Source organism: Sapajus apella, unplaced genomic scaffold, assembly GCF_009761245.1.
Source record: "Sapajus apella isolate SASKATOON/1434 unplaced genomic scaffold, GSC_monkey_1.0 scaffold12, whole genome shotgun sequence".
Lineage (NCBI taxonomy): Eukaryota > Metazoa > Chordata > Mammalia > Primates > Cebidae > Sapajus > Sapajus apella.
The window spans coordinates 2,063,003-2,087,546 of NW_022436952.1; the positions used below are offsets into that span (position 1 = coordinate 2,063,003).

At 55.4% G+C, this 24,544-nt stretch overlaps 1 protein-coding gene across 3 annotated transcripts; it reads left to right on the top strand.

The window, feature by feature from the left end:
• The first annotated feature begins 30 nt into the window (after window positions 1-30).
• Window positions 31-23,177, top strand: KCNH4 (potassium voltage-gated channel subfamily H member 4). 3 transcript variants are annotated; one of them, XM_032279635.1, is made up of 17 exons: window positions 31-449; window positions 2,271-2,504; window positions 2,788-2,934; window positions 3,038-3,165; window positions 4,618-4,861; window positions 5,188-5,345; window positions 8,488-8,695; window positions 10,201-10,395; window positions 10,823-11,022; window positions 13,339-13,588; window positions 14,195-14,439; window positions 15,600-15,638; window positions 15,810-16,162; window positions 16,431-16,537; window positions 17,751-17,824; window positions 19,856-20,560; window positions 22,658-23,177. In XM_032279635.1, exons 1-16 carry the CDS (start codon window positions 374-376, stop codon window positions 20,249-20,251), a joined length of 3,054 nt encoding a protein of 1,017 aa, XP_032135526.1. In that variant the 5' UTR covers window positions 31-373; the 3' UTR covers window positions 20,252-20,560; window positions 22,658-23,177. The 3 variants fall into 3 exon arrangements, with proteins under 3 accessions (XP_032135526.1, XP_032135527.1, XP_032135528.1); XM_032279637.1 differs by having other exon boundaries at window positions 377-449; window positions 2,275-2,504; XM_032279636.1 differs by lacking the exon at window positions 15,600-15,638.
• Window positions 23,178-24,544: the final 1,367 nt, after the last annotated feature.

The window sequence follows — 24,544 nt, forward strand, 5'->3', positions numbered from 1 at the left end:
CCTCCCGGTGGGCGTGTCCCACATTCTCTCCCGGAGAGACACGCGTGGGCCGCTCCCCTCTGGGAGGAGGGCTGCCCGGAGGGGTGCGGGTGTTGCTAGCGGCCCCTCCCCGTGCGGGGCCACGTGGCGGTGCGGGCCGAGTCCAAGGGGAAGAACCTGGCCCTTGGGGAGTTGGGAGGGACTGAATCGGCGCTGAGCGGAGAGGTACTGGGTTCGGAGCAGAGGCGGCGGCGGCGGCGGCAGCGCAGCAAGAGGGAGGGGAGGAGGCAGGCGGGCGCATGGGGCGCCCCGGCCCCTCCAGCAGCGCGCCCCCTCCGGCCCGGCCGCGCTGAAAGCCCCCCAGCGCCGCGCCTCGAACCCACGCCACGGGGCCATGCCGGTCATGAAGGGGTTGCTGGCCCCACAAAACACCTTCCTGGACACCATCGCCACCCGTTTTGACGGAACGCGTGAGTGGGACGGAGGTCGGGACTGGGGCTTCTAGCTGGGGACAAAGTCTCCTCGGGACTGTCTCGGGTCTCCTGGACGTGGTGAGACCCGAGGCAAGAGGAGAGAATGGAGTTGAGGGTCTAGGAACTCCCAAAGCCGCGGTGCAGGAACAGGGTTGGGAGTGCCCTGCGAGGGGAGGAGGTGAAAGGGCCAAGAGCAGGGGGGACAAGGTTGGGGGGTGTGACTCGAGGCAGAAGAGGCTCTTTGTGCGGCAGAGCGGAGGAGGGGCCTTGGGAGCCGCCCGCTGTTGGGCTGAGCTGTGCTGGGGGCGTGTATGAGGGTATCCAAGACACAGAAGTGGTTCAGAGTGGCCGGGCGTTCTGGGGCCTACTCCCAGACTCCAGCTCCCACTACCCCCAGAAAAAAGGGAGAAAAGATCAGACTTCAGCAGGACCTAGCTTGGATTGAGTTCGTGTGCCCCCAAATCGTGGGGCGTCCGTGTCTGAGGTGGGTGAGACAGGAGGAGGGGAACGGTCTGTGCGACGGTGGGAACTCCTAGCTCGCCCACCCCAGCTTGGGTTTCAGGTTCAGCACCTTGGACAGCTGCATACTCCTTCCCCGCCTCTTCTCCCGCCATTCCCTCTTCCCACTCTGGAGCCCAGAGATTCCCTGCCCTCACCTCCCCCAACCCCGCCATTCCCTCGGGAGCCCTGACCAGGATTGAAGGGTGGGGGAGCGGTACCCGAGGGCGGAAACTGAGCCGCGGGGCCCTACCCGCTCCCCGCCCCCCCGCCTTGTTTCCATAGCGCCGATCACCGGGGCAACAGGCCCTGGGATGGAAGAAGGAGGCTGCGCCCAGAGCCCAGTGCCTCCCAGGCACCTTCAGTGTCCCCATCAGCCGCTCTGCCCTCAGATAGTCATCCCTCCAAGAGCACCAGGACTGGTTGTGTCACAGGCCCCATCTCTTAGCTGAGTCTCTGTCCCTGGGTGGCCCACAGGAGCCCCCCTGGCCTCCCATCCATTGGAACTGGAGGGAGACAGCTCTGGTTCTGTTGCTGGGGGTGCTGCAGCTATACACTCAATGCCCTCTCCTGTTAGACTTCGAGCACTGGGGCAGACCTCCTGAAAGCAGCTATAAGAATGCTAAAAAGTGGACCTTTCCTGGAAGGCGGGGAAGGATACCACTTATCACTGTCTGCCCCCACACTAAGGAGATCTGTGAGTTTGGATAATCTCTGCCTTTTGGTTTCGTATCAATAAAATGGATGTGATGTCACCAGAATCTGCCCTGCTTACTCCGTAATAGGAAGAAAGCCAAGTGAGTGTGGGGGAACAATTTCACCTTCTCAAAGTAGCACTTACCATGTGCTAGGACTTGTTCTCCCCAAGTAAACTCAAGTAAGTCTCACAACAACCATGTGAGGAAGGCCTATTATGCCCTACTTACCAAATAAGGAAAGTTCAGGCACAGAAGAGGTCATCAATTTGCCCCAGGTCACACAATAAGTGGCAGTGGAGGGTTGCAGGAACCCAGGCTCTTACTCACCAGGCTATGCTGCCTTCTACAGTGACACCAGTTGGAAGGCAGGGGGACGGACGGCATGACCTCTTGGGGTCCTACTGCAACTCCCTGTTAGACCCTGCTTAAGTTTCTCAGTCCTTATCTCTTTGCTCTATCCTCTCCTATTCTCAATTCAGAATATCCCAAAGTGGGGTCAGGAGCAACATGGAAACCTGGGAAGCTTCTGTGATCTCTAACCCCATCTTAGAGGAGGTGCTGCCCACCTGGAAGCCAGCTCGCCTCCCAGCCTTGACTTGACCTTGACCTCTTCTTCCCACAGACAGTAACTTCTTGCTGGCCAACGCACAGGGCCCACGGGGCTTTCCCATTGTCTACTGCTCCGACGGCTTCTGCGAGCTCACAGGCTACGGTCGCACAGAGGTCATGCAGAAGACCTGCAGCTGCCGTTTCCTCTATGGCCCAGAGACCAGTGAGCCGGCCCTGCAGCGTCTGCAGAAAGCCCTGGAGGGCCAGCAGGAGCACCGTGCTGAAATCTGCTTCTACCGCAAGGATGGTGAGGGAGCCCACCCCACCCTGCAGCCCTGCCTAGACCCCTGGCCTTACCCAGAGGGAGTCTGAGTGCTCCTCCCCACACTGCCACAAGCTGACTGTGTCCGAGTGCATCCCTGACCCTCTCTGGGCCTGGGTTCCCCCATCTGAAAGATGGAGTCGGCTGACAGAATCTCTGACGTTCCTTTTGGCTCTTGCTTTGCCAAGCTCTTTACCTATGTCTAGGAGGATGAGGATAAAGCCATGTCATGGGCTGCCCATGCTCCTCCCTCTCTCCATGCCTACAGGCTCAGCCTTTTGGTGCCTCCTGGACATGATGCCCATCAAGAATGAAATGGGGGAGGTTGTGCTGTTCCTCTTTTCCTTCAAGGATATCACTCAGAGTGGAAGCCCAGGACTTGGTCCCCGAGGAGGCCGCGGGGACAGCAATCATGGTAACGGCAAGTCTGGACGGGCAGTGTGAATGGTCAGAAGCCCTCGCCTACCCAGCCACGTGGGATGTGCCCCAACGTATCTCTGTACCTTCCTTTCCAACAGAAATCTCCCTTGGTAGAAGGGGAGCCAGCTCAAAATTTCGGTCTGCCAGAAGACAGAGCCGTACTGTCCTACACCGACTGACTGGCCACTTCAGCCGCCGGGGCCAGGGAGGCATGAAGTCCAATAACGTGAGTCCCACCGCCAACCCAACATCTCCCAAGTCCTCCAGACTTGATTTTGAAGCACCCCTGCCTGCCACTGTCTCCCCGCTTCCCTGCCTGTCTGGTGTCCCTTCTTGGCCTGCTCCTCTGCCCACCCATTTCCCATGTACTATTCTCTGCTCCATCCTATATCCTCCCCCCACCTCCTTCCATCCCCATCTGCCTCACTCCCTTAGGTGATTGATTGACATTATTCTGCTTCAATGATGTCACAAGGGTGGGGCTCTAGCAGCAATTACCTCACCTGCCCGAAGATCATAGGGTTATGCCGTTGGTGGTGAAATTGCAAGCTGCTACAGTTCTTGGGAGAAATCTCTCACTGCAGGCCTGGCCTCTGGACCTGTATAGCACCTCCTAGAATCCCGACCAAGCCAGGGGATTGAGTCTCCAACCCTCTGTTAGGGATACAGGGAATGGGGTGGGCTATGCCAGTCTCTTCTCCCTGTTGGGACATGCCCATCCCCCACTGGGCCCCCAGAACCCAAGAGGAACTTCAGGGAGAAGTTAGTGACCCCTCAAGCTGGGGCGTGTGCCGGATTTGTAATAGTCTCCTTCTCAAGTAGGATGAGTGTAGGGCCAGGCACAGTGGCTCATGCCCGTAACCCCAGCACTCTAGGGGGCCAAAGCAGGAGAATCGATTGAGGCCAGGAGTTCTAGACCAGCCTGGGCAACATAGTGAGACCCCTTCTCTAAAAAAAAATTAAAAATTATCTGAGTATGGTGGTGCATGCCGGTGGTCCCAGCTACTCTGGGGGCTGAGGCAGGAGGATAGCTTGAGCCCAGGGGTGCAAGGCTGCAGTGAGTTATGATGGTGTCACTGCACTCCAGCCTGGGCAACAGAGTGAGACCTTGTTTCTAAATTTTAAAAATTTTAAATCAAGTGGGGTGAGTGTCAAGCCTTATAAGTGCCCATGACAAGACACGATCGGTTCAAACAGGGTCCTGGGTCAGGGCAAAGTGGCTCATACCTGTAATCCCAGCACTTTGGGAGGCTGAGGTGGGTGGATCACCTAGCCAACACGGCAAAACCCCATCTCTACTAAAAACCCAAAAATTAGGCGTGGTGGCATGTACCTGTAGTCCCAATTACTCGGGAGACTGAGGCAGGAGAATTGCTTGAACCCAGGAGGCAGAGGTTGCAGTGAGCCGAGATTGTGCCCCTTCACTCCAGTTTGGGCCAAGAGCAAGACTCTGTCTCAAAAAAAAAAAAGGGAGGGGGCCTGGGAAGTACATTGGCAGGAGGAAAAAATGTCAGGTATCAGCCTCTGCGCCCCTCTCCTGGCCTTCTATCTCCTTTCATGGTCAAAAGTGCCCTTGCAGTGCCCACCTGCCCCCTTTCCCCATGCCCTGCCTTTCCTACCCCCCATCTTGGCTCCTCTTTCCCTCAAGTGTCCCCAACCACCACCCCTCTCCCCTTAGAACGTGTTTGAACCAAAGCCATCAGTGCCCGAGTACAAGGTGGCCTCCGTGGGGGGGTCTCGCTGCCTCCTCCTCCACTACAGCGTCCCCAAGGCTATCTGGGACGGCCTTATCCTCCTTGCCACCTTCTACGTTGCGGTCACCGTCCCCTACAACGTCTGTTTCTCGGGTGATGACGACACCCCCATCACTTCGCGACACACCCTTGTCAGCGACATCGCCGTGGAGATGCTCTTCATCCTGGGTCAGACCCTCTGCCTCACCCACCCTGGCGGGTTGGCTGAGGGAATCCACTTGGTCAAGCCTTACTCCCTCCTGGGGCCTGCATGACCCAGGCATTCAGACACCCCCACTTTCTGCATCTTTAAGTCCCAGTGGCCCATGTGTCCTGCCCCCTGCAGCCTTCAGCCTTATGACCTGTCCTCCCCAAGGACCAGCCAGAAGCCCAGTCTATCTCTCCATGCCTGCCGCCTCCTCCTCCCATCTGGATCTCCAAAGCTTGTTCCCAGCTTTCTCTGTTTCTTGGTCCCTTGGCCAAGGCCCCTCAGTAATAGCCTCTTGCACCCCCAGATATCATCCTGAATTTCCGCACCACCTATGTGTCCCAGTCCGGCCAGGTGATCTCTGCTCCTCGTTCCATTGGTCTCCACTACCTGGCCACCTGGTTCTTCATCGACCTCATTGCTGCTCTGCCCTTTGACCTGCTTTACATCTTCAACATCACCGTGGTGAGCGACCTCCATCCCACCATCCAGCCTAACGTCCCAACCTCAGCACAGCATCTTCTAGGAAGGGTCTGACCCCAAATCCAGATATGCCCCTTCCCATCACTCCATCTGCAGATACTTATCAGGCACCTGTTCTGGGCATAGTCCTCTGCTGGGCACTGGGAGGATCCCAGAGGTTCTGTGCTCCTGGGGAGCTCAGCTCACAATCTTTGAGGGAAGCTGAGACACATGAAAAGCTAACTATGGCTACCAAGGCGGCATTGGTCTGATGCCAAATGAGTGGTACCTTCCACATTTTTATTTAACAAACAACTGATGAGCATTTAGCTGTCTGCAAAGCACTGTGTGGGGCATGGCCACCGTGGGGAAAGGGAAGAAGGACTCAGCCTCTAAACAGCTAAACTGGTGAGGGGGCAGGACTGCTGCAGAGCATCAGGGACAGCAGAGGTGAACGGAGTGAAAGATGGGCCCCTGGTATGCTGCAGAGGGGCTGGGCTGACCTTGGAGTTCCAGGCTGGAACATGAGTGTGTGTAAAAATGATCTGAAGTCTGGCCAGCAACTGGGAAGCAAAAGTGCCCTTGTTAGGCAGAGGCTGGAGGGGTCTGGGAAGGCTTCCCAAGGGAGACGGCAGGAGTACAACTAGACCTTCAAGGGTGAGTAGGATTTAGCTGGCAGGAGATGAGGACAGCGAGCATTTTGGGGAGGATAGTAACCCTAGACAAGAAGGTAGAGGCTGTGGGGTGGATTCAGAGGCAGAGAATGCCAGGACCTGGGTTCTCACAGATCCCTGGGGATACCCTGGAGGTGTCCCAAGTAGTCATCCGTGGCCCCAGCCAGCAGAGAGTAGGTCTTCTCAAGTCCAGGGTGGGGCAGTGCTACCCCGTGTCCCCAGGCCCCCTTGGGTGTGGGGTGGGGAAATGGGGAGCAGTTTCCTTGTGTGCTCTCTCCCTGCACTCAGCTATAGCAGGAAACCACCTACACGTAGCTGAATTTAACTAGCCGCCAACGGGCTGTGGGCCTCCTCTCCTGGCTGTGCACACGTGTGTGTGCGTTCCCATACACGTGCATGTGTGTACATCTGCCTCGAGGCTCTGACCATTCTGAGCTGACCTCCCCACTCCTCCCCAGGAGTGTGCCCACTCCTCTATGCCCATCAGGCATCATCAGCTGGGGAGTGGGAGACTGCAGAGAGCCCCCTGCCCCTCCTCCCAGGGACCTTTGGGAGCACATTACAGGTCACTACGTTCTTTCACACACATCATCACGTGGGAGCCCCACAAGACCCCTTCAGGGCAGATCCTTATCCTTTTTCAGAGGTAGGTACAGGGCTCAGAGAGGTTCAGTGACTTGCTAAAGGTCACATAGCTAGCAGGGGCAGGCAGGAGATTTGAACCAGGTCTCTAAACTTCCATCCTAGCATTCCTTCCAACACACCACCCTGCTTCCCAGGTAACCAAGGCCTCCGAGTGGATGATCTGGTGAGATCAGGAACGCCACCGGGGGCCACAGACAGGAAGGGCAGAGACAGAAAATGAGTAGGCACTGGCAGAGGCAGACTTGAAGGATCCAGGCCTGGATATTCTAGTCCAAGGAGAATAAGAGGAACATCCCCAGGAGAGGGGGGCCCAAGGGCAGCTGTCTGAGTGAGCCCTGAAGGGCTCAAGCTTGCAGTCAGGAGCTCTGGGACCTGGGGCAGGCATTAAACCCTGGCAAGGGTCCATGTGGAGGACTCAGAGCCACCTCCTTTCCAGTTCCTTCACCTAAAATTAGAGAAATTACACGAGGTGGTCCAGGAGCAGTGTAGGGCCAGGGCTGTGGGGAATGCTCTATGGGGCCCAGGAAGGGGCAGTGAGGGGGTTTCATACCAAGTTCCCCAGGCACGGCCCTAGAGCCTCCAGTCCTAGCTGCCACACTGCCCCCACTCAGAAGATAAGCCCTCCCCAGCTCCAAGATTGAAGGGTGGATCAATACTGATAGCCACAATGCAGATGGTACTGGGAGTAATATTAGTGAATACGGGATACTTACTAGGTACCATTAGCTCCATCAACCCCTAGCACAGCCCAGACTCCCTCAGTCCCTGCTCTCCCACCCCCTCAGCTCTTCCGCTTGACTCTCATCTGCAGTCCATCCACAAAAGGAAGTGTCCCGAAACCTCCCCCAGCCCTCAAGTCCTTGCCTGTCCCCCCTCCACTATGCTTCTCCATATCTCGAAGGGTGGTCCCCATCACAATTGCTGTCATTGCTACCGGGGCTCTGTGGAGACGATTGTCTATCCCTTGACTCTGACCAGGCTGGCTCCTCCACCATCTCCCAGTGCTTCGTGGCTATAGAGCACCAGGTGGACTGTGATGTCAGTTAGCCCAGATGCCCACCCTGAGTCCCAGCTCTATACCATGTCCTTGGTCTGTGACCCTGAACAAGTCATTAGCCTCTCTGAACCTTAGTTCATTCATTTGCAAATTGGGAATGATGATAATTGAACTAAAGGTATAAATGTGTGTGTGTGTGTGTGTGTGTGTGTGTGTGTGTGTGTGTATGTGTGTGTGTGTGTGTGTGTGTGTGTTTAAATAAGGTTTACAAATGTTTAGCACAGTGCCTGGCTAAGCACATAGAAAGTACTTACTGGCAGGGTGAGGTGCCTCACACCTGTAATCCCAGCACTTTGGGAGACCGAAGCAGGTGGATCACGAGGTCAGGAGTTTGAGACCAGCCTGACCAAGATGGTGAAACCCTGTCTCTACTAAAAAAAATACAAAAATTAGCCAGGCGTGGTGGCACATGCCTGTAATCCCAACTACTTGGGAGGCTGAGGCAGGAGAATTGCTTGAACCCAGGAGGCAGAAGTGCAGGGAGCTGAGATCGCACCACTGCACTCTAGCCTGGGCGACGGAGCAAGACTTCGTCTCCAAAAATATAATAAAGAAAAAAGAAAGTACTTACTAACTGTTAGCCACTGTTTTATTGTTATTATTCCTTTCCTGCTGTGTTCCCTGGCCACTTTCTCAGGACAGCAGGGATGTCTTTCCTGTGGTAGCCTCCCCTGGCTCCAGGGTGTCTGGTGGGAAGTCCCTGGGAGGGGACTCTGAGGGCTCCGAGGAGGTGTGCCTGCTGACAGCCTCCCCCGCCACCCTCCCGCAGACCTCGCTGGTGCACCTGCTGAAGACGGTGCGGCTGCTGCGCCTGCTACGGCTGCTGCAGAAGCTGGAGCGGTACTCTCAGTGCAGCGCGGTGGTGCTCACGCTGCTCATGTCGGTCTTTGCGCTCCTTGCCCACTGGATGGCCTGCATCTGGTATGTCATCGGGCGCCGGGAGATGGAGGCCAATGACCCGCTGCTCTGGGACATTGGTGAGCCACCGACCCCAGACTTTCACAGACCACCTGTCCACCTGTCCCATTCCCAAGTGGATGCCTCCACCAGTGCCCATATCCCTCACCACACATTCCTCCATTCACCCAACAAACATGCGTCGAGCTCTTTCTGGATCAAGCATGGGAATATGGATTTGCAGACCAGGGCTCTGTTTTGGGCAGCAGGTGGGGAGGAACTCACAGCCTAACAGGGGAGCAAAACCAGTGATAGTGATCAAAGTACAATGTAGGAAACACTGAGGGTGGAGGGATGTGTTTCAGGCAGAAGGAGCAGCACGTGAAAAGTCCCAGGAAGAGTTTGGCATCTCTGCCCCCATTAATCCCTCCTTCTCTAGGGTTCATGGCCATGGGCCAGGAGACATGGGTCAGGATCTGACTGGCCTTTCAGGGCGATGCCAAGGGCCTGAAAGGCCAGTCAGATCCTGGGCATGGTCCCTGACACCTCCCTCTCCTCCGCCCCACACCTAGCCCACCACATCAGTCCCACCTCTCAAGTGCCCCTTGAATCTGGCCTTTTCTCTCCATCCTCTCTGCCCCTTCCCAGTCCACTCCACCTCCCTTTCTCACCCAGTCCTGTGCCATAGCCCCTTACTGATCTCATAACCCCCTTCTCATCCTCCCCACAACCACCCTCCTCACCATAGCCAAATGGGTGTTCCAAGATTCAACGCTGACCTGCCACACTCCTGCTGGGATTCCGTTAGTGGCTTCCCACTCCCCTCCAAATGAAGTCCATACTTAGTGCATGCCCTGGGTGGCCCTGTGCCCCCTGTCCCCACCTACCTTCCTGTTCTCCCATGCTCCCTGCGCTGCAGCCATAGCAGCCTCTCCCCTGGACCCGGGACATAACTGCTTTCTCACGCTGAGCCTGACCATGTCATTTTCCTCTCTGGAATCCTCCCTTGTTTGTCTTCCCTCTCCACCTAGATGGCTTCACTGTTCCTTGCCTCATTACGAACCAATGGTCCATTGGTTCCATTTGTCTCAACCAAAATGTCCTGTCCTAAGGAGCATGCCTTCCAGACACCATGTACCCAAGCCCCCAAATGCCAATGGGTTGGCTCTCCCTAACCTGTTAGGATTCCTAACATACCCTATACAATACTCTTCTTCTGGGAACTCACCTCCCACCTGTAATGATTTATGTCATGTCTCTTTCCCCTCCAGGCTATAGGTTTCACCAGGGCAGGGAGAGTGTTTAGCTGAGTCAATTCCCCAACACTTTGTATACAGCAGGGGCATAATAAACTATGAGAAAGTTTCAGGAGCCTTTGAACAGTCAGCAGTGTAGTGAGTTGGCGGCCTCGGACTGCAGCTGTAACCAGTGCACCATGCGGGGGCCTCGGCTCAGGCCACTCCTCACATTTCCTGTGCCAACCCGTGCATAAATACTTGCCCAAGGTCAAGTGCAGGCGGCTCAGGGAAACCTGGTCCTCCACCACCGGCACAGCCAGGGCTTCCTGCATCCATCCACCCCACAGGCTGGTTGCATGAGCTGGGCAAGCGTCTGGAGGTGCCCTACGTCAATGGCTCAGTGGGCGGCCCATCGAGGCGCAGCGCCTACATCGCGGCACTGTACTTCACTCTAAGCAGCCTCACCAGCGTGGGCTTTGGCAACGTGTGCGCCAACACCGATGCCGAGAAGATCTTCTCCATCTGCACTATGCTCATAGGCGGTGAGGCCAGACCTGCCATGCCTCAGGGGGGCCCTGCGAAGCCCAGTGTGCATGGGGACACTTGAGGTCCAGAGAGGGCAAGGCATCCGCCTGAGGCGTCTCCCCAAGTCCAGTCGTACATTCATTCCTAGACGTTTCCTGAGTGCTCACTATGTGCTGGCCCTGGGGATGCCACAGACAGGCGTGGCCTCTTGCAAAGGGGATGGGAAACCCAGGTTTATGACCTAATGGTGGGGAGGCCTGAGAGGAGCAGGGGGTGTCACCCATCTCTGGACCACTCCCTATTCCCCACCCCTAGTCTAGTGCCTGGCACCCAGTAGGCACGCAGGAGCCCTCTGGCTCTTGGTCGAGGACAGGGTGGGTTTGGGAGCTGGCGAGGTGGCCAGAGGGGTGGCCACCCCTGACCGCCCTGCTGCTGCCGCTGCAGCCCTGATGCATGCCGTGGTGTTCGGGAATGTGACAGCCATCATCCAGCGCATGTACTCGCGCCGCTCACTCTACCACAGCCGCATGAAAGACCTCAAAGACTTCATCCGTGTGCACCGCCTGCCGAGGCCACTCAAGCAGCGCATGCTCGAGTACTTCCAGACCACGTGGGCCGTCAACAGCGGCATCGACGCCAACGAGGTAGTGCGCAGGGGCTCCCATCTTGCCCTCGCCCGCTGAGTGGCCCTGCAGTGGGGTGGGGAAGGGGTCGCTGCCTCTCTGGCTTAAAATGGAGACAGGCCAGGTGTGGTGGTTCAGGCCTGTAATCCCAGCACTTTGGGAGGCCGGGGCGGGTGGATCACTTGAGGTCAGGAGTTCAAGACCAGCCTAGGGAACATGATGAAACCCTGTCTCTGCTAAAAATATGAAAATCAGCTTGCTGTGGTGGTGCACGCCTATAATACCAGCTACTCAGGAAGCTGAGTATCACTTGAACCAGGGAGGCAGAGGCTGGGGTGAGCCAAGATTGGACCACTGCACTCCAGTCTGGATTACAGAGCTAGACTTTGTCTCAAAATAAAATAAAATAGAGGCAAACAGGGCCCAGGGGGTGAAATGTTCACAAGGTCACACACTCAGGCAAAATACAGATTCTTGTTTCTTTGCACTTGAATATGGGAGTGAAAGAGCTCAGGGCCCAGCTGACCACACCCTCCCTTCTGCCAACATTTCCTGAGTGCCTGCTTTGGGCCAGCCTCGATGCTAGACACTGGGAGCTCAGAGATGATGACACTCAGCCCTGGCCTGGCCCTCAGGGAGACCCGGAATGGTGACAGAGGGAGACAGATGAACAGGGAGTGCGGCAGTGAATGGAGCTGTAAAGGAGGGATGCTGGTGCCGTCTGGTCCTCATTGTGCCTGAGCGAGAGGAGTCAAGGAAGGTGGCATAGCAGAAGGGACATCGCAAAGGACAAGAAGGAAATCAGCCTGCTATAGGAAGGCCATCCCAGGTAGAAAGGGCCATAGGGACACAAGTCCAGAAGTGATGCTACAACAGAGCAGAGTGGGGGCCTGGCACAGTGGCTCACGCCTGTAACCCCAGCACTTTGGGAGGCTGAGGCAGGCAGATCACCTGAGGTTGGAAGTTCAAGACCAGCCTGGCTAACACGGTAAAACCCCATTTCTACTAAAAATACAAAAAATTAGCTGGGCATGGTGATGTGCGCCTGTAATCCCAGCTACTCAGAAGGCTGAGGCAGGCGAATTGCTTGAACCAAGGAGGCAGAGGTTGCAGTGAACCGAGATCTTTCCAGCCTGGGTGACAAGAGTGAAACTCCATCTAAAAAAAAAAAAAAAAAAAAAAAAAAAGAGCAGAGTGAGTGCGTTAGGGAACGGAAAGCGGTTTGGTAAGCCTGCGGGAGTGGGCGTGCCTGTGCTGCGGAGGGAGAAGGCAGGGCAGGAGGGCATGATGCCCAGCCCAGGTATGGCCTGAAATTTAGATTTTATCCTGCATAATGTTTAGGCTGGGGAGTAGCATGGGGATCTGGGAGGGAAGGGATCGGTGAGATATCTCTGAGGATGGGATCCGCTGGTCGCAGAAGAGAAGCTCACAGTGACTCCCAGGTTTCTGGCTTAGGACAAGGGTGGGGATAGAGGCATAACAGGAGGAAGATAGGGCTTCTGGATAAAGGTGAGAGTCTCAGGTCAGCTTAAGAGGAGGATATGGTGCCTGGAGGAGGCCCAGAGGAAGGTTGTCTAGTAGGTACATGGGAATCAGGCCTCAGCCGGGCATGGTGGCTCATGCCTATAATCCCAGCACTTTGGGAGGCTGAGGCGGGCAGGTCACGTGAGGTTGGGAGTTTGAGACCATCCTCGCCAACATGGTGAAACCCCGTCTCTACTAAAAATACAAAATTAGCTGGGCATGGTGGCAGGTGCCTGTAATCCCAGCTACTTTGGAGGCTGAAGCAGGAGAATTGCTTGAACCTGGGAGGTGGAGAGTGCAGTGAGCTGAGATCGCACCATTGCACTCCAGCCTGGGCAACAAGAGCAAAAAACTCCATCTCAAAAAAAAAGAGGTCTTTGGTAGCACCCAATATCTAGTACAACTCTGCATCTTACAGGCTGAGATACAGACTGGGATACTGAGGCCCAGCGAGCAGAAATGGGTTGCCCAAGGTCCACAGGGACTTAGGAGCGGAGCTGACTCCTGGTCTCCTGACTCTAAAGGCTGACCCCCAAGGGATGGCTCTTGAATGATGGTGTTGAGTGACCAGCAGGCAGCCATAGGCAGGGAACTGATGGGAGACGACCTGGTCTCTGCCCCTGGAATTGGGTTGTGAGGTTCACACAGCAAGCAAAATTGAGGTTAGACACAGAGGTTGTCCTGAAGGTCTGGAATGGGTGACCTCAAGGCAAGGGCTAGCGGAATTCTCTCTTTGAAGACAGCTGAACACATTTGTAGACTCAAGTAGTAGCTGCAGGGGGATGGCCAGAATGACCTATGCCCCTTATGCAGTTACTGCGTGACTTCCCAGACGAGCTGAGAGCTGACATTGCTATGCACCTGAATCGGGAGATCCTGCAGCTGCCGCTGTTCGGAGCTGCAAGCAGGGGCTGCCTGCGGGCCCTATCGCTGCACATCAAGACCTCGTTCTGTGCTCCGGGCGAGTACCTCTTGCGCCGTGGGGATGCCCTGCAGGCACACTATTATGTCTGCTCTGGCTCACTTGAGGTGCTCCGAGACAACATGGTGCTGGCCATCCTGGGTGAGGACCCCATCAGCCCCCACTACCTACCCCAGTACCGCCTGCCCCCACCTCCCCTTGAGGACTTGGGAATGGCCAGGATTCTAGGGAATGGGATACCCCTCGTGGTTACCTACAGTTCCTGCTGAGGAGTACTCTCTTGGTCCCTTCTCCCTACGACCATCCCCTTTTGACAATTCCCCTCTGATTCTCCCCTAATCCCTTGGCTATCCCTCAACACGTCAACCCTCCCCGGTGATTGTCCCCCAGCTCAGCTGCTCCTTTCCCATTGCTCCACTTCCCAGCTCCATTGACCTTTCCCCAGTGACCTTAAACTCCATTCACCTTTACCCTCTGCCTGACCTGACCCCTCCAGCCACGGTTGATTGTTATCATCCAATTCCATTGACCATTCCTCTAGCCCTACGCACGCCCACTGACTGTCTCCCAACCTCACCAGTCATTCTCCGCTGACCTTTTCCTAACTCTGTCGATCATTTCCACCAATCCCACTGACTGGCCCAACCTTCAAACGCACTGACCACTCCTTAAATCCACTGACCACCTCCAGCTGATATCCTTTTGTTCCCACTGCCCCGGCTGACTGTCCCCATCCCTCATCCACAGGGAAGGGGGACCTGATTGGAGCAGATATCCCTGAGCCGGGGCGGGAGCCTGGGTCGGGAGCAGACCCAAGCTTCGTGCTGAAGACCAGCGCTGACGTGAAAGCTCTGACCTACTGCGGCCTGCAGCAGCTGAGCAGCCAAGGACTGGCTGAGGTCCTGAGGCTCTATCCTGAGTACGGGGCTGCCTTCCGGGCTGGCCTGCCCCGGGATCTCACCTTCAACCTGCGCCAGGGCTCTGACACCAGTGTATGTATACCCCTGATGGCCGCCACCCTTCCAGAGTCCCCTCCTCCAAAGCAGACTTCCCAGCCTGAGAGTCTTGTGTACCTCCCTCCACCCTAAAAACACCATGCCAGAAGCCCAGGCACCCTCCTCCATTGCCCCTTACCTGCTTCATACCTTCCAACCCCGCTGACTCTACATTGGCCATCACCCAGTCCCCTGGCCATCTCTCATTGCCATCTACTTCCAACTCTACCTACTGCCCCACCTCCTGCTGGCCACCCCTCAGCCTCACTCCAGACTCCTTCAAAGGAACCTCCCCCTTTTTTTTTTTTTTTTGAAACAGAGTCTCACTCTGTTGCCCAGGCTGGTGTGCAGTGGCGTGATCTCGGCTCACTGCAACCTCTGCCTCTCGAGTTTAAACAATTCTCCTGCCTCAGACTCTTGAGTAGCTGGGATTACAGGCAGACACCACCATGCCTGGATAATTTCTGTATTTTTAGTAGAGATGGGGTTTCTCCATGTTGGCCAGGCTGATCTTGAACTCCTGACCTCAAGTGATCCACCTGCCTCGGCCTCCCAAAGTTCTGGGATTACAGGTGTGAGCCACCATGCCTGGCCAGGAACCTCCCTTTGGAAACAACCCCTTCATGTGCTTCTCTTTCAAGCCCCTCTGGACCGGGCATCATCCCCTGGGGCTTCCTCTTCTCTCACCAAATGTCTCCTGAGCCCACTTTATTTTGGGCTCTGGGCCAGGCCTGTACATTACCCCTTGGGCCTTGGTCTTTTGCTGCTTTTCAGTCTCACTTTGCTGTGCAGTGTTTGGTAGTGCCCAAGCTCTAGTACAACTGCATTTTACAGACTGAGATACAGACTGGGATACTGAGGCCCAGCGAGCAGAAATGGGTTGCCCAAGGCCCACAGGAACTTAGCAGCGGAGCTGACTCCTGGTCTCCCTTCTCCCAGTTGAAGGCTGACCCCCAAGGGATGGCTCTACAACTCTAACTCTTGTTTGAGTTAGAGTTGTAGTTTCTGACTCAGTTCCCTGGGAGACTCCACGTTCTTAACCCTGTAACACTGTTGAATGGGACAGCGGGGCGGGGGGTTGAGGGGGTTGGGGGGGCGTGCTGCGCTAGGGCCGTGGGGAGGCGGGAGTGGGCTTGAACTCTCCTCTGTCCTCACAGGGCCTCAGCCGCTTTTCGCGATCCCCTCGCCTCTCCCAGGTAACACCCACTTCCTAGGTGGGGTTGAATTGCCCCGGGGAGAGAGTGAGATGGGGAGCAGCGACCCCCTTTCTGTGGATGGGGAACTGCACCCGCTGGTGAAGGCTCTTACTTAATGAAGGGGTCCGTTGTTCACTGTCCCGAAACATCAGCTGCCCCCTCTGCCCGCAGCCCCGCTCAGAAAGCCTCGGCTCCTCCTCAGACAAGACGCTGCCATCTATCACGGAGGCCGAGAGTGGCGTGGAGCCTGGGGGTGGTCCCAGGCCCCGACGGCCCCTCCTGCTGCCCAACCTCAGCCCAGCGCGGCCTCGGGGCTCCCTGGTCAGCCTTTTGGGCGAGGAGCTGCCCCCATTCTCGGCCCTTGTCTCCTCTCCTTCCTTATCGCCATCCCCGTCCCCTGCCCTGGCTGGCCAGGGCCACAGCCCCTCCCCTCACGGCCCCCCCAGGTGCTCTGCTGCCTGGAAGCCCCCTCAGCTTCTCATTCCCCCACTGGGAACCTTTGGACCTCCGGACCTCAGTCCCCGGTGAGACGCCAGCCTCCCCTGCCATCCCCAAACCCTCACTGGCTTCCAGAACCTTCTCTGGGCTCTATCCCCGGCGTTCCAAACAGTGCTTCATCCCGTCTCCACCCATGTGCCCGCTGCACCCTTCTAACCACAGCTTGCAACCCCAACCCACTTTGACCACTGCTCTTGCTCCACCCCCGGCACTGCTCCCCAGTCCCCCTCTGCCTGCTCTGCTCTGGCCCTTACCCTCACCCCACGGTGCTGATGAGCACTGCCCTGTCCCCAGGATAGTGGATGGCATTGAGGACTCTGGCAGCACAGCTGAGGCCCCTTCATTCCGGTTCAGCAGGAGGCCTGAGCTGCCAAGGCCCCGCTCCCAGGCGCCCCCTACAGGTAAGGACCAACAATGGACTTGAACTCCATCATCCATCTGCCCATACACCTGTACGTCCACCCGTCCATCCATCCCACATGTAGTAGGGGCCTACCATGTGCCAGGTGCCATTCTGGGAATACAGAGATAAAACAGACCCAGCCTGCGCTCTTGGCATGAGTCTAGCAGGGAGACACCTCTGTACACAGATAAACAATTCCAGATGCTAAATACCATGACAGACAAGAACAGGACTCTGTGGTGGAAGAGGAAGGTGCCCACTGGACTTCCTCTTAGAGGAGAGGAGGGGATGCTTTTGCTTTTTTTTTTTTTTTTCTTTGAGACTAAGTCTCACTCTGTCGCCTAGGCTGGAGTGCAGTGGCACGACGTCGGCTCACTGCAACCTCTGCCTCCTGGGTTCGATTCTCCTGCCTCAGCCTCCCAAGTAGCTGTGCCACCATGCCTGGCTAATTTTTCATATTTTTAGTAGAGACGGAGTTTTGCCATGTTAGCCAGGATGGTCTCAATCTCCAGACCTCGTGATCTGCCTGCCTTGGCCTCCCAAAGTGCTGGGATTATAGGCATGAGCCACCACACCCAGCCTGGGGTTGCTTCTTAAAGGATGGGTGGGATCTTGAAGGGTGTAGCAAAACAGTTATTGAGCTGGGCATGGTGGCTCATGCCTGTAGTCCCAGCACTTTTGGAGGCCAAGGAGGGTGGATCACTTGAGGTCAGGAATGCGAGATCAGCCTGGCCAATATGGTGAAACCCATCTCTACTAAAAATACAAAAATTAGCCAGGTGTGGTGGTGCATGCCTGTAGTCCCAGCTACTTGGGAGGCTCAGGTAGGAGAACTGCTTGAACCCGAGAGGTGGAGATTGCAGTGAGCTGAGAGCATACCACTGCACTCCACCCTGGGCAACAGAGCGAGACTCTGTCTCAAAAATAAATAAATAAATAGAGAAGTTGTTGAAAGGCATGAAAACCAAAGAGATGTTGTGTTCAGACACCAAAGAGAAACTCCGTACCAAGATGGGGCGAGGGGGCGGGATGAGACTGGGGAGTTACAGGGGTCTCAAAACCAGGCTAAGGAGTTCAGCCTTCCATCTCACAGACCCTAGAGCTTTGTCTCCCCTGCTCTCCGCCTTCCCAGAGACAGGACGGTTCCAGCCCAAGTCATAGGCTCAGGTATTCATGCTCCATGAACTCACCTGCATCTCTTCACCTTGCAGGAACTAGGCCCAGCCCAGAATTGGCCAGTGAGGCCGAGGAGGTGAAGGAAAAGATTTGCCGGCTGAACCAGGAGGTAGGTTGGGGCTTGCTCAGAGATGTGCCTGATATAAGAGCATTTCAGGCCCAGCACAGTGGCTCACTTGATGTCAGGAGTCTGGGACCAGCCTGGCCAACATAAGGAAACCCCATCTCTACCAAAAATACAAATATCAGCTAGGCAGCTGTAGTCCTAGGTACTCGGGAGGCTGAGGCAGGAGAATCACTTGAACCTGGGAGGTGGAGGCTGCAGTGAGCTGAAGTTGTGTCACTGCACTCCTGCCTAGGCAACAGCATGAGACTCCCTCTCAAAAAAAAAAAAAAAAAAGAGCAGGCCGGGCGCGGTGGCTCAAGCCTGTAATCCCAGCACTTTGGGAGGCCGAGGCGGGTGGATCACCTGAGTTTGGGAGTTCGAGACCAGCCTGACCAACATGGAGAAACCCAGTCTCTGCTAAAGATACAAAATTAGCCAGGCGTGGTGGTGCATGCATGCCTATAGTCCCAGCTACTCAGGAGGCTGAGGCAGGAAAATTGCTTGAACCTGGGAGGCAGAGGTTGCCGTGAACCAAGATCTCACCATTGCACTCCAGCCTGGGCAACAAGGGCCAAACACTGTCTCTAAAAAAAAAAAAAAAAAAAAAAATTCATGCTAGCTAGATGACCTTGGGCAAGTCTCACAACCACTCTGAATTTAAACTTCCTCATCTAAAATGGGGAAAATAGTAGTATGTACGTCCCAGAGTTTTGAGGATGAAATGAGAATGCACGTGTGCCTGATCCAGTCCCTGGCCAATCATAGGCACTCAGTACTAGTTGGTTCCCTTCCTCCCCGACTGGCTGAGGTTTCCCAGCCTGATAAGAGGATTTCTTCTCCCTCTAACACTGTGGGAGTGTCTCCTGCCCAGGCCCCTTTCCCTTGTCCTTACCCCAGCCATGGGTAATGAGTGCTAAGCAAGTGTGGGGGCAGAGGACAGGGAGGCTGAGAGGCCTTCAAGCCTCGGGGAACTGGATCCAGATGTGCCTATAATCCTAGCACTTTGGGAGGCTGAGGCAGGCGGATCACAAGGTCAGGAGATCAAGATCATCCTGGCTAACATGGTGAAACCCTGTCTCTACTAAAAATACAAAAAATTAGACAGGTGTGGTGGCACATGCTTATAGTCCCAGCCACTTGGGAAGCTGAGGCAGGAGAATCGCTTGAACCTGGGAGGCGGAGGTTGCAGTGAGCTGAGATTGCGCCACTGCACTCCAGCCTGGGTGAAGAGCGAGACTCTGTCTCAAAAAACAAACAAAAACAGATGTCTGAATTGTGTTCAGGAAGAGTCTAGATCCTATATGCTGAGCCTCTGCGTCTGCCTCCTCCCGGATGGATTTCAGACTTGTCACCACAGAGCAACCAGGCCCAGCCCCCTGGGAGCTGGCCCTCCCTGTGTTCTCATAAACATCGGGTAGCCCAGAGGGGTGGCACCTGAGCTGGTTCATGCCCTGGGGCCTGGGTGGGGCTGGCACATGTTGCGCAAGCTTGAGGGCCAGTCTGCTCAAGGCCTGGGGCCTCCCTCAGTTCTAGACCAGTGTTTCACAAACAAGTATCTATCAGAACTACCTGACAACCTATTAAGGGCAGACTTCTGAGCCTCTCAGGATTTGAAATGTCTGGGGTGGGGCCCAGAAATGTGCATTTTTAAAAGTTTCTCTGTTGATTCTATACTCCCTGAAGTTTGAAAAGCATTGATAGAGACCCTTGAGCTTGTGCGATGGAATCAGCTAAGAATAAGGCTGTGCCTTCACAGATGGATGGCCTCTTGGAGCATTTTTCGACATCTTGGAAGAGCTCATGCATGTGTGTGTGTTGGGGGGGGGGCGGGGATAGTAATATCTGCTGCCCCAAATCCTTTGTGGAAAGAGACTGAGGCATTTTACATGTAGGCAAAAAGAACCCTCGTCCTGCTTTCTTCCCAGGGTGGCCATGAGCAGAAAGTGGCTGTGAAAGAGCTTTGTGAACTGGAGCGGGGGGTGCACCTGGCTATTACTGTGGCACCTGTGAAACAACTCAATGTGTTTTCAACAGATCTGTCGTCTCAATCAGGAGGTGTCTCAGCTTAGCCGGGAGCTGCGGCATATCATGGGCCTATTGCAGGCCAGGCTGGGTCCCCCAGGCCACGCAGCAGGCTCCGCGTGGACCCCAGCCTCTCCTTGTCCGCAGCTGAGGCCACCATGCCTCTCCCCTTGTGCATCCAGATCACCACCCAGCCTCCAGGATACTACGCTTGCTGAAGTTCACCCCCCAGCCAGTATGGGGACCATGGAGACAGGGACTGCGCCGCTGGACTCGAGACCTTCCATATTGCCTCCCTACCCCCCAGAGCCCCACCCTCTGGGACCCTCTCCAATGCCAGAGGCCTCACCCCCAACCCCAAGCCTCATGAGGCGCAGTTTCCAGTCCAGGTCAGACACGTTCCACTGACCCTGGCCCAGGGCCCAGGCCTGCCGGGGGTGGGCACTGCTGCTCACCGTTCTGGGAGGACCTGGGCCCCTTGGCCTCCTGCCTTGGGGTCAGCAGCCACCAGCTGGCCTGGTTGGCTCTGGATTTCTGGACTTTTCAACCAAGCCTGGTTACCTCTGATGCTATTCCCTTTTCTAAGCCTTCCCCAACCACCCCCTCTGTGAGGGGAGCCACCTGAGGGCTGTGGAACCCAGCAAGCATGAGATGAACCGCAGTGCCCATTGGACTGGGCAGATGAGATCCTACTTTCTCCCCAGGACCTGGAGGCAGGTAGAGATGGGGAGCAGAGGGGACGGGCAAGGGACCCAGCTCCAGCCTAGGACATGAAGGCAAGACCAGGCAGGATCATAGCGAGACAGGTTGCAGGATTTAGCCTGGAGATAGCTTAGTGATATTGTGGGGTCTTCTGTCTCAGCCCCTGGGTCTCTGCTGAAGACCTTAAGAACGATGTTACTGGCTGAGTGCTGTGGTTCTCGCCTATAATCCCAGCACTTTGGGAGGCCAAGGCGGGTGGTTCACCTGAGGTTGGGAGTTTGAGACCAGCCTGACCAACACGGGGAAACCCCATCTCTACTAAAAATACAAAATTAGCCAGGTGTGGTGGCACATGCCTATAATCTCAGCTACTCAGGAGGCTGAGGCAGGAGAATTGCTTGAACCTGGGAGGCAGAGGTTGTGGTGAGCTGAGATCACTCCATTGCACTCCAGCCTGGGCAACAAGAGCAAAACTCCATCTCAAAAAAAAAAAAAAAAAAAATTAGCCAGGCATGGTGGCACAAGCCTCTAGTCCCAGCTGCTCTCAAGGTTGAGACAGGAGAATCACTTGAACCCAGGAGGCAGAGGTGATAGAGATCACACCACTGTACTCCAGCCTGGATGACAGAGCAAGAATCCATCTCAAAAAAAGAAAAAAAAAAAGAGAGCTTATATAGGAATCCAGATATTCCAGTTTCTCTAAAAAATGTAGCACTGGACACAGTCGCTCATCCCTGTAATGCCAACACTTTGGGTGGGAGAGGTGGGAGAATCGCTTGAGCCCATGAGTTTGGGAGCCACCTGGGCAACACAGTGAGACCCCGTCTCCATAAAAATATTTTTTGGGCCGGGCGTGGTGGCTCACGCCTGTAATCCCAGCACTTTGGGAGGCCAAGGCAGGCTGATCATCTGAGGTCATGAGTTCGAAACCAGCCTGACCAACATAGAGAAACCCCGTCTATACTGAAAATACAAAATTAGCTGGGAATGGTGGCACATGGCTGTAATCTCAGCTACTTGGGAGGATTAGGCAGGAGAATCGCTTGAACTCAGGAGGTGGAGGTTGTGGTGAGTCGAGATTGTGCCATTGCACTTCAGCCTGGGCAACAAGAGCAAAACTTCATCTAAAAAAAAATAAAAACTTTTTTGCCAGACGTGGTGGCTCACTCCCAGCACTTTGGGAGGCCGAGGTGGGTGGATCACAGGTCAGGAGTTCAAGACCACCCTGGCCAAGATGGTGAAACCCCATCTTTATTTTAAAAAAAAAAAAAGAGAAAGAGAGAGAGAAAAAAAAATTTTTTTTTTTTTAATTAGCCAGGTGTGGTGGTGCATGCCTGTGGTTCCAGCTACTCCAGAAGCTGAGGTGGATGACTTGAACCTAGCCTGGGCAACATAGCAAACCCCGCCCCCCCGCACCATGCCCCATCTCTATAAAAATAAAAAATTAGCCAGGTGTAGTGTGTGTCTGTGGTCCCAACTACTCCGGAGGCTGAGGTGGGAGGATCACTTGAGCCCAGGAGGTTGAGGCTGCAGTGAGCATTGATCACACCACTGCATTCCAGCCTGGGTGATAGAGTGAGACCCTGCCTCAAAACCAAAAAACAAACAAAAAACCCAGGACATCTGGCTACCATGGGCCAACATTCCATCTGGCAATAATTGAAATCAGCAGGGGCCAAGTGGCCACTGTCCTCCTTAATGGGATCTGCTCTGCGCCCTGCTTTGCAGTCACCACTTGCAGTCAAGAGTTTCATGATCATCTCCCAACACCCGGCTAGCTTCCCTTGTTTGAAACTTTTGTCTGGTCTCTATAGGTATTTGAGTTCCCAAAACTTGAGTGTCCATCAGAACTACCTGAGATCCCATTAAAATGCAGATTCTGCCAGGAGAGTGGCTCAAAAATAAATAAATAAATAAAAAGTAGATTCCTGGGCCTCACCCAATGTGGAATGTCTGGGGTGGAGCCCACGGGTGGAGTTGCAACCCCCGCCTCCTTACCTAAGAGTCTGTTCCCAGGTCCCTGTGCCTAACAGGTGCTTTTGGGGCCCAGTAGTGTCTGCTTCTACTCCTAGGCATTAGTCTGGCAACATCTCTGTTTCTGTCTCTCTGCAGGCTGTCTCTCAAGCTGGTCTCTGCTGCTGCTAGCAACTCAAAAATCCCAACAGCACGACCTATCCCTCCCCTGACCCCCAGACCTCTGTCAAGCCTGTTCTCCCCCATGACAACGTGGTCTCACTCAGGGCCTGGACGGCTCCAAAACTTACCCAGATCTCCAGCTCTCCTCCACCACCCAACATCTTGGGCTCACTTTTGGATAGAAAATAAAGTCTTTATTTTTGTAGTTATTGGCTCTGGGTGTATCTGGGGGTTAGTCTGAGAGTCCCAGGGCTTTGGAGGAGCAACACAGCAATCACTCCCCACTCCCACCACCCCTCACCCCCGCTGTACCCCAGGGCCCCGTTGCTATCTCTAGGAAGGGCGGAGGCACCAGCCAATCTATTTGGCACCACATTCACACCACCAGGGACCCCAGAAATGAGGGAGAAACCTTAATTAGTCACTATGGGCCTGTTATATTCCCTTCTCCCCTGCGCCTCAGTCACAGCCACATAAACACACAATCTATGGGAAGGACAGTCCTGGCTCAGGCCCACCCCCAGCCTTGGAAAGGAGGGCCCAGGGGACTACCCATCCTTCCTGTGTAAGGAACTGTTGCCGAGCTGGGTATGGAAGTGGGGCTGGGGCTGGGGGAAGAGCTAGCCTGTCACCAGCCAAAGCCTGCTAGGAATCCCACTCTGCCCCATCCACTCTGTCCTTCCAACAAGCCCTCTTCCCTCTTCCCTTTCACCTCTCTCATGATCACCGACACGGGAGTGGGGATTGTGTGTTATGGATGTAAGAAAGAGACGCCCTGCTGACCAGATGGGACTAGATGTGGGCACAGTGTTGTGGCAGGTTGTCCCAGAGAGGTCGATTCTCCAGCTGAGGCTCCAGGATATGCCTGGTGTTGGCCAGTACTACAGGCACAGTGGCCACAGCTGTCTCCAGTGAGCTTTGATTCCACACAGGTTTTCAGTAGTGTCCCTGGAGGGTAACATGCAAAGGAAGAGGAGGTACTAGTCTGTGTTGAGAGGTAAGGGTGAGCGGAATCAGGAGCCGGCCCAATCTATATTCAGAGGAGCAGAAGAAGCAAATAGTCCTGATCCATATGGGGAGGTGCAGAGCGGGGGTGGTTCTAGTCTTTATTTTCGGATGGAGAGGGCCGAGGCAGAGGTTGTCCAGCTCTATATTCCGCGTCAGAGAGAAGAGCTGACCCTGGATGGGGGCAGGGGAAGGCTGGGAGCAGGGGAAGGCAGAGGCGGAGATGGTCTTTGCGCCGGCCCCCACACACACCAAGTAGGGGGTGGTGGCAGAAGCTCTCCCTTTGATCTCACCCAGCATCCTGCAGAGAACCCTTCCTACAGCCTTTCATCGCTTTCATCGCCTTCCCCATCACAGAGGCCCCCAGCAATCGGGCTTCCCAAGCTGACTTGGCCGGAAAGCGCAGACAGGGGCTTCTCCAGATCAGCGAGTTTACAGGACTGATCCACGCAGCCTTGCGTGCATGTTCATTCGCACCATGTTTTTCCTTTCCCAATTCTGCACACACAGTCCTCAGCCTTCTTCCACCTCTCCACCACCCGCCTTCCCTCGGGCATCCGGAACCGGCGGTGACGCGGGTGGCAGGTTTGGCCTTAAAAAGTTCCCGGCCATAGGCCGGGCGCGGTGGCTCTGGCCTGTAATCTCAGCACTTTGGGACGCCGAAGAGGGCGGATCACCCGAAGTCGGGAGTTCAAGACCAGCCTGGCCAAGATGGTGAAACCCCGTCACTACCAAAAATACAAAATTAGCCGAGCGTGGTGGTGCATGGCTTTCATCCCAGCTACTCGGGAGGCTGAGGCAGGAGAATCGCTTGAACCCGGGAGGCAGAGGTTGCAGTGAGCCGAGATCGCGCCACTG

Coding starts and splice junctions, on each gene's coding strand:
- KCNH4 (XM_032279635.1), top strand. CDS start 374: ATGCCGGTCATGAAGGGGTTGCTGGCCCCACAAAACACCTTCCTGGAC. Junction 2,505..2,787: donor CTGCTTCTACCGCAAGGATG/GTGAGGGAGCCC, acceptor CCATGCCTACAG/GCTCAGCCTTTTGGTGCCTC. Junction 13,589..14,194: donor CATGGTGCTGGCCATCCTGG/GTGAGGACCCCA, acceptor CCTCATCCACAG/GGAAGGGGGACCTGATTGGA.